Genomic DNA, 9,719 nt, shown 5'->3' on the forward strand with positions numbered 1-9,719 from the left:
ACGCCATTGCTGCGTGATGAGCCTCAACCCTCTGCATCGATAGTTCCAAGAGCTGAGTGTATTCCCGCAGCGTCCAAAATCACGACACCTCTAGAAGGCTCCTTCATTGTTCACAATCTGCGTGCAGTGAAGCAAAAAGCCTGGTCCTCAGGTGTGGATGTAGTCCATGAAGCAATATACTGCTGTCTTTTTTTCATGTGGCTTGATGGTTTAATAGTACATCTGCATCTTGTTTCTGTTTTGCAGGTTCTTCTGAAGTTCCAAAAAAAGGCAAAAAGCCAATACCGTGACCTTCTGTTGCCCCTCTGCCGAATGATAGGAATACAGACTCTGAACCTTTTGTCCACAAAATCCCTTAATTTCCATCAGAGAAAAAAACTAAATTGTTTGAAGTCTCTGTAATAGTTGTTATAGGGAACATAGATATTAATGTTTGTTCCTGGGAACCACTAGAAGAATTTGTTAAGATGAAGCAGAGCCAAATCACAGTCAATCTTATCTCTCTGTTTGTGAGAAAACATATAACTTCAAAAAAGCTATAGTGGATGGTGATGAGTTTGTTCCACTATCACTTTTCGTCTGTAAATATGTTGGGCTTACAGAGGAAGAGGGATGTTTTCTCTAGTTAAATTTACCTTGTGTCTGTAAAAATAACATACACTGGAACAGTCTGGTTTTTTGCAGTTTGTTTTGGAGTCCCTCTGTAATACTGTGGTTTTCACAGTGAAGATGGTTACTACATGTACATTTCTTTTACTATGATGCCTTTGCACTATGACATGTATATTTTGTCATCAGGAGTTTTCCAATGTTGTGTTTCTCAAATTTTTCTTGTATATTTCGTCGTCAATATAATATATAATATAATATAATATTTCAAGACTTTTCCATTATTGTATTTGTCAAATATTTCTTGTTTTCAGTAATTGTTTGGTGAATTTGTAGTTTGCCTTTAAGCCTTTATTAAATACAGCTAACTAATGCAACACCGAAAAAAACCTGAATATGCAACACCGAAAAAAAAGCTCTACTGAACGGTGCTTTATAAAACTTTGTTCGCGCTTTGAATAATTCAACCACACGTTTATTTTTAGTGGCATATTGTAAGGCTTTATGAGCCTCACGTTGACTACATCCACCAACCAACCTAGCTGGAAAACTTGATGCACGCACCATTTCGCTTCTTTCGAAGGGCTTCACAACGCCTTCTGATCAGCTCCTAACACTCAACATGAAGGAGATCAAGTCCACTGTGAGGATCCTGAGCGAGGGCTCCTTGGATCTCGGCTTCGATGTTGTCAGTGAGATGCGTGAAAACAGAGTGAAATTGCGTCTTGTAAGCCTAGAGATCGACCCAGGCTAGTCACTCATACGCACCCACATACTGCAGCTACTGAGATCTCTCTCTCTCTCTCGATCTCGATCTCGATCTGGATCTCTCTCTCTCTCTCTCTCTCTCTCTCTCTCTCTCTCACACACACACACACACACACGCGCGCGCACACTCATCTTGCTTGGAGTGTGTGATCATGTCTGCATGTTGTTCATTGCAGTGACTCAAGGACCCAAAGTCAGCCCTCAATCCGACTTGAAGCTATGGGGCGGAGTAAGTGACGACTCAGACTCTCTCGTCACCATCTCCTTCTCTGTGGACAAGGACTTCGGGATACCTGGTGCCATACTGTTAGAAAGCGACTATTCTAATGAATTTTACCTCAAGTCCATCACCCTGGACATTCCTGACAGCACCCAGCTCTACTTCCCTTGTCATTCTTGGATCAACCACTCCAACCTCTACTTCGGGCGACCTCGCGTCTTCTTTTCGAACCAGGTCAGTGCATGGTAGGGGTTTCAGCTGTTCAAAATTTCAAAGTCAATCTCAATACTACCATCATGATCATCACGTGCAGCCTTATGTTAACAATATACTACCATCATGTGCAGCCATATATTCCAAATGAGACACCTCCGGCATTACTCAAGCTTCGTCACGATGACCTTGTGTCCATCAGAGGCGACGGCACAGGCGAGAGGATGTATGGGGAGCGCATCTATGACTATGACACGTACAACGATATAAGTAATCCTGATAAAGATGAGAAGCTTACAAGACCTGTGTTAGGGGGCTCATGCGAGTATCCGTATCCTCGTAGATGTAGAACAGGCCGGAACCATACCAAAAAGGGTAAGGAGCTGTAGATCTGATTTCTAATGTTTGTGCGAAGGCATTCCCTTTTGTTGTTTTGGTGATTTTACATGTAGCGCACCTGACACGGCTTACGTTGAATTTAGGGGTGCTACATATCACACCCTGCGGGCCCGGTTACCCGGTCAATGGCCGGTGACGGGCCCATGTCCTGACATGTGTCGATAAGATGTTATGGAGATGTGTGCATATTATGAGTGTGCGCGTCCGTGCAGTGGATAGATGTTTTGCCTCCTTTGGTAAGACCTAAGTTAGAATCCCAGCAAATGCACGGACATGTGTCTATAACTTTTTTGTACTAGGGTCTAGATCGAGGTGGTCACCGACTAGGTGACTATCACCTAGCCGGTGACCGCTCGTGCTGGGGCTGCGGGGTGCGATACGTGGCACGCTGAAATTTAACAAAAGCCACCTGACAGTGTGACCCCTTACCAACTTCGCCTTCCTTTGTAGAGACCTGGGTTTGAATCTCAACAAATACACGAACGTGTGTCTATGCATGGACATATGTCGATAACTCTTTGGCATCAGGGTCTAGACCGAGGCGGTGACCGCCTGTGGTGGGGCCCACGGGGTGCCACGTATCGTGGCATCCAGAAATTTAACATAAGCCACCTGACAGTGTGACCCCTTACCAACTCGCCTACATTGCCGGATCACCGAAGAGGATAGCAGATAATAATCGTTGGTTTCTGATGAACCAGATCCTGCCTCGGAGCAACCGGAGACACGCTTCGACAATTCATACGTTCCCCGAGATGATAGGTTTAGCGCTTTGAAGAAGGAGCTCTTCCTGGCCGCCGGAGTGCGAAGCTTCGGTCACAACGTAATTTCAACCCTGGAGAGCCTTGTACTCGACGATCGGCCTTTTGCGGCTCTCGAGCAAATTGACGACTTGTATGTGGGAGATCTGAAAACTTTTTATGTCAGTGAGTCGACCTCGATCGTAACGAAACCTACTGACGGAACACCCTTGCAATTCCCACCACCCGGTGTTGTAAAAGGTAAGAAACAGACTTCACCTCACCTCACGTCTCTTCATTTCTTCCGAAATCAGGACTAACGCGCATAGAGATCTACATTGTCACGTCAGAGATTCATTCTGATGATGTGCTTCAATAATTGGCAGCAAACAAGGAAGCCTGGAAATCCGATCGGGAGTTCGGACGGCAACGTCTTGCAGGAATCAATCCTCTGGTCATCCAGCTTCTCAAGGTAGATTGCTTGACCTAAATATTGAGAAGCGATTGCACGCGTGCTTGACGCAAGTGTAGCTTGGAATGAGAGGTTGCTCCACTGTGTGGAGCGTTGACGACATGTGGACAGTGGCATGATAAATCCCATAATACACAGGCTGATGAAAAGAACCGTATAAGGGCAAGAACGGTTGCAATCATTTCAGAGTTTTGTAATATGAGTGTGCTTCTTCTTTCGGATGCCTGGGTAGTATTCTGTGATAAAATTGCGCTTCTTCTGTGATAAAATTGTGCAGCTTCTTCTTTGAGAGTTCCGTGGTGATAGGATTAACTCTTAATATTTTTACAAGAGTCAATGCAATTGATAATCTGCTGTTGCTTTACACTGTGTATGGATGTTTTGGCTAGGTTTTTCCTCCCATGAGCACCTTAGACCCAGGGATTTATGGGCAGCCAATGTCCTCCATAACTGCCCATGATCTCGAGCCCTTACTAGAAGGATTCTCTGTGGAAGAGGTAATAATTTTCAAATGCTCAATAATGTAGAGAAAAAGGGTAATGCTCAGTAGCACTAAGTAGTAATTGATAGTGGGTGGGTGATCTATGCAGGCGAAGAAAGAGAAGCTGCTCTATATTTTGGATTATCATGATTCAATGATGCCGTTCATCAATAAAATTAATGAGTTGGATAGCAAAGCGTATGCCTCTAGAACGATTTTATACTTGACAAGGGCTGGTGTGCTTGTACCCATCGTCATTGAGCTCACGCTACCCCCCAAGGAAAAGGGCAAGAAAGCTATCAGCAGAGTGTTTACTTCTAACACTATTGGGTATCCTGACTGGATGTGGTGCCTAGCCAAAACTCATGTAGCAGTCATTGACACTGGATATCACCAACTTGTTAGCCACTGGTATGAAAACCAAGTTATATGCCAACCAAGTTATATGCCAACCAAGTTATATGCCTACAGTAAGTAGGATTTAAGAGAAGAAGACGGGATCTTGATAGTAAACTGTGGATTTTGTATAGGTTACAAACACATGCTTGTGTGGAGCCCTTCATAATTGCTGCAAGGAGACATCTGAGCACAATGCATCCTCTCCATTCGCTGTTATTGCCCCACTTCAAAGATACCATGCACATCAACGCTTTGGCAAGGACATCCTTGATCAATGCTGGGGGCAAAATAGAGGGCCATTATACTCCCGGAAAGTACTGCATGGAGATATCATCAGCAGTCTACAAAACTTGGAGATTCGACGAGCAGGCTCTACCCAAAGACCTACTCAAAAGGTAAATCTATTGATCTCCTTTGCCTCCTTGGTAGTCCCCATGCAAGAGCTTGATCTATTACATGGTACGTGGTGCGTTGCAGCCACAAAGGGGTCGAACCCAGGACCTTGAATTTGAGACTACGACCCTTTACCAATTACTTGGCTACACGATCGGGACAAGCATGCTTATAATTAGAGCAGATAATCTATTTCATTCATGTTGATTACAAAAAGGTTGCTGTGCAGGGGCATGGCTGTAGAGGACCCGAGTGCAAAGAATGGGGTTAGGTTGGTTATCGAGGACTATCCATACGCAGCTGATGGGCTTGATCTGTGGGCGGCAATCTGGCAGTGGGTACATGATTATGTTACTCTCTACTACAAGGACGACAAGGCGTTGCAGGAGGATGTGGAGGTGCAGAGCTGGTGGGAAGAGGTACAAAACGTAGGGCACGGGGACCATACAGGGGCGGAGTGGTGGGCGACCATGAAGAAGGTGGAAGAGTTGGTGGAGGTGGTGGCGACGTTGATCTGGGTGGCCTCTGCCCATCACGCTGCCGTGAACTTTGGACAGTATGCCTATGGGGGTTACATGCCTAACAGCCCCTGCATGGCCAGGCACCTCATTCCAGAGAAAGGGACGCCCGACTATGTGGAGATGCTGGGCAACCCGGAGAAATTCTTTTTGGAGATGTTGCCCACACAAGGCGCAACCACCTTTGCCATGGCCGTACTGGAGATTCTGGCTCAGCACATGAGCGAGGAGGTGTACCTGGGTGAGCGCACAGACTCGCAATGGACATCAGATGCGCGTGCATTGGCAGCATTAGAGACTTTTCGCCGCAATCTTGCCAATGTGGAGGCCACCATCAAAGCCCGCAACGCGGTCTCCACCCTCCACCACCGCTCCGGGCCAGCGCGCCTTCCCTACACCTTGCTGGCACCAGCTTCCGCCGGTGGCGGCCTCACCTTTCGTGGTGTCCCAAATAGCGTCTCTATTTAGGTTCTGAACTCCTTTGGATTAAAGATCTTATGGAACATTTGGTCCCCGCGTTTCTTTTTTGCTATCAAATTTATAGATATGGTTTTTATTCGTTACACCCATAATATTTATTACGAGTAAAAAAGTGTAACATTTATGTGATTTACAAAGGATACAATTTTTTTTGGGGATAATATATATATATATGTATGTATTTATCAAAAAGCTTTACAACCTGTCGTCATTACATCAGTTTATTCATCATTCAAGCCCTATTTAGGAGACTGTAGATCAAATCCCATCTATCATCCTCAAATACAAAAGAAGACTTTTACCAATATATCTGATATCCAAGCTGAATGCAGACTTCAACCATAGCTTCATTGGTACATCCTCTGGGGGTGACTGTTTTTCCACAACATCCCCTTTCATGGACCAAAATTTGATTGTAGGTCTTTGCTTTCAATAAAAGCAACAAATGTGTCGTCTATCTGCTTCATTTTCTTGTAACATCTCTTGGTCTTTGGTCCAAACTTGGCTGGTTTAGACTTCAGCTTCAGCTTTGAGGGACCCTGAAAACAGATAAACCAATCCGTTAGGCAAGGCCCAGTATGAGTGAAGGTCTCTCCCAAAAGTAAGGGTCAAGTGATAACTATCTATGCAAGGCCTGAATCATCTGTATCAACTCCTCCTTATTTAATTTGTTAACCAAACATATGGACTACCACATACACATACGCTTATGCATTAACCTTGTTACATCAATTCTTATGTCACAAGCCTTTTGAAATACAATACAGTTCTTGGACTTCCAAATCTCCCCTTGAGGGGTTCACTAAAAATATGTACTTGTAGCACACGTGAGTTCATCAGGAGGGGTATATTAATTCAAAAAAGTTACAGAATTACATTTATAGGAGGGTTTTTTTAAGTTAATTTTTTTAAAAAATTGTAAGTTTATGAAGAAAAATGAGTCATTTTATTCATAAAAAGTATGTAAGTGTAAGTGGTTTTTAAAATACCCCTTGAATGCACGTGATACTACATAAAATTTCTTAGACGAGAATCTTTCACAAACAACAAAATCTGATTATGTTTAAAATCAGATCAACATGTCCATCTTCCTAATAGGTAGTCCTCCCAATGATATTGTACCCCTGTGTTGCTATGAACCCATTTTCCAATCTTTGTCCAAGTACTCCTAATGGTAGGGCAGTCCCAAAAAGCATGCTTTACATCCTCCAAAGCAGTTTTGCATCTAGGACAACAACCACTTGTGAAGACTCTTTATAGAAAGACTTGAGATTTTGTAGGAATTTCAGTCTCTATTGTCTTCCATTGCTTTCTCCAACTACCAGAACTCTAGCTTACTCTCCAAATTTTATTGCAATAGATTACATTATCCTCACTCTTTCTCAATGCCTTGTAGAGGTCCTTAGTTGATCCTCTATCCAATTTAGACCCATTGAACCAAACCCAATTCTTTATCTAGGAAGACATCCACAGATGTGGAGGTCCATCACTTCTATACCTCCTCCAATGCATGTCTAACAAGTTGCCCTTCCCTGTAAGACAGTCCAAGTTCCACTTCCAGCTGCTCAAGCTCCTTCCACCTTACTGAAGCCCCATCCGAATAGTCAGAGAACCTCCTAATTCCTTTATTGTTCAAGTTTTTGGCTATTCTAGGATCTTGCAAGGCTAAAGGAGGATTGAACTTATGAGTCCACCAAATCCCTAGGCATAACAAAGAATTTCCTGAAGCCCTACCACACCCATCCCAAACCATTAGTTCCAAAACCTCTTTCCATTTGCTGCAAAGCATTCTGCAAGAACGAGATCCTATAATATTAAGAGGGGCATGAGAGAAAATTTTATCCTTCAATCCTAAGCCTTGCCAACTCCCCTCAAAATAGATATTTGAACTATCCACTAACTCTTTTAGTATCCTGGTCCAAATTCCCTTCTGCTGGAGACACCTGGGAGGAAGGAGAAGTGCCATCCTTGCAACCATGTGAGAGGGAAGATGAAGAATACCAATGCATCCTTCACATATAGGCAGACCTAGTCTGTCCCAAGCAAGCCATGCTAATGCCTTTTTGTTGGAACAACCATTTCTCCATACAAAGTCTCTTATAGGCCTTACAATTCTTTGCCAATGACCTTTCCCAAAATCCAACACTAGGCATAAAAACATAATGTATGCATTGAGCACTGTGTTGTATATAGCCACCCTATCATGGAAGGGGACCCTGATGCCTTCCCATTTATTATGTTTCAAATAAAATCTGTCCAAGGCCCAGTCATTTAATTTCTTGTTGGTCAGCTCAACCCCAAAGGGGACCCCTAGATGTCTAACAAATTTTCCCCTCTTAATGACCTCACATCCCATCTTTCCAGATCAAAATCATTATCCTCTGAAAGGCGTATTATTTTGGATTTATGTATATTACTTTTGGATCTAGATGCATCAGCAAACTCCTGGACAATGCTCATAGCTAATCTGACATTATCATTATCAACTCTCAAAAAGAGTAAAGAGTCATCTACAAAGCATTGAATAACCAATTGTTCCCCGTTACTCAGCTTTAAACTAGTTACCCTCCCTTTAGCGGATACATGTTCTAAAGACACAATCAAGGGATGAGAGGGAATAGCAAATAATAGAGGAGAAAGGGGAAAACCCTGTTTAACTAATATGTTCACTTTAAATCCCCCTACTATCCTCCCATTCAACAACAGCTTAGAGTTTCCTTCCAAGGTAAGGGTGTATATGCAAGTAGCCATTGTGACTCCAAATGCTAGTTTTTCCATTACTCTAGCCACAAATGACTAGTGTATCCTATCATAAACCTTCTCCAAATCAAGTTGTAAAAGGATGCATTTCTGCTTTGTTATTAGAGCTAGATCTCTCCCCAAAGTGGCATCATAAATGTTGTCAGTCCTTCCTTTGATAAAATCATGTTGATTCTTAGAAATGACTTCTTGCAAAGCAAGGGTGATCGTGATGGCAATGATTTTGGCCATAATTTTGTATATAATAGTCAACAATGTAATGGGTCTCCAATAGTTAAATCTATCAAAACTAGCTTGTTTAGGGATGAGTTTCACTAGCCCCTCCTTTAGATCCTTATCCAAGTTGCCTGGCATAAAAGCTTCTCTACAAATTTTCCATACTAATCCTTTAGTGATGGCTAGAAGGCAATGAAGAACTGTTGAGATGTCAATCTCAACATGAGTTGACACTCATGAGGCACCTGCATGACCATTCGACATTTACATCACTGGCGGGTTTGGTAGATGGCATCGACATATCTTTGCCAGAGATTCTACAACTGGGCTACACCGACTAGTCTATATCTACCCACCATTCCTCTTAGCGTGTCCACATTATGGACTGCTTATATATACTCTATTATGTGTGTTAGTAACTTTATCTTCTTTGTAGACCTCTTTTGTTATTTGAAGAAGAATAATAATTTTCATCTTCTCACCTTGTGTGTTCTCTTCTAGGGTTTGTGTGAGTGTGTGTGTGATTACAAGAGATCAAGATCTCTTGTCCCCTGTATCTTTTCATGGTATTAGAGTCTCGTTCATGCTAAGGGCTAAGCAGCAAGCAAGAGAAGAACAGAAAGAGGTACAAGGGTAAGAGCTTCATCGACTCTTCCCCCCTTTGTATTGGCTACTACACCCTTGTCGAGAGGTCTTCGGGAGGCACTGGAAAACGAGCTCTGATTGAGGAGATTTCTTCGAGGGAGGAGAGCTAAAGGGCAACGGACGTCAATTTTTGGCCTGAAAATGTGTTTCGGGCACGTATGGACCTCCGTTTTTCAGTTTATAAACGTTCACGGACACTGTGCGAGTAAATTTTGATTCTCTGTAGAACTCTATTTTTGGAACTGCAGGAAGGGTGATTGGTTGTGTAGACACTGTGTGTACTGCAAAGAGGTCTCAAAGTTGCCATTGGGTGTATGTATGCAAATTGAGGTCACTGGTTATGAGAGTTTGGGTGCAATGTAGTACCGTTGCAGAGAATACAATAGTTTGTGCAGGTCAATTAAGA

The 9,719-nt window shown here is 43.0% G+C and overlaps 1 protein-coding gene across 1 annotated transcript; it reads left to right on the forward strand.

Annotated features, from left to right (window-relative positions):
- Window positions 1–1,175: 1,175 nt before the first annotated feature.
- LOC147615749 (linoleate 9S-lipoxygenase-like) lies at window positions 1,176–5,837 on the forward strand. The gene is made up of 9 exons (XM_086778332.1): window positions 1,176–1,358; window positions 1,554–1,831; window positions 1,945–2,185; window positions 2,911–3,210; window positions 3,336–3,421; window positions 3,811–3,918; window positions 4,012–4,313; window positions 4,433–4,696; window positions 4,924–5,837. The coding sequence occupies exons 1-9, from the start codon at window positions 1,232–1,234 to the stop codon at window positions 5,678–5,680; spliced, it is 2,463 nt and encodes an 820-aa protein (XP_086634458.1). The 5' UTR covers window positions 1,176–1,231; the 3' UTR covers window positions 5,681–5,837.
- The last annotated feature ends 3,882 nt before the right edge of the window (window positions 5,838–9,719 follow it).

This window comes from Cibotium barometz, chromosome 39 (assembly GCF_041138505.1).
Source record: "Cibotium barometz isolate CiBa-2024 chromosome 39, ASM4113850v1, whole genome shotgun sequence".
Lineage (NCBI taxonomy): Eukaryota > Viridiplantae > Streptophyta > Polypodiopsida > Cyatheales > Cibotiaceae > Cibotium > Cibotium barometz.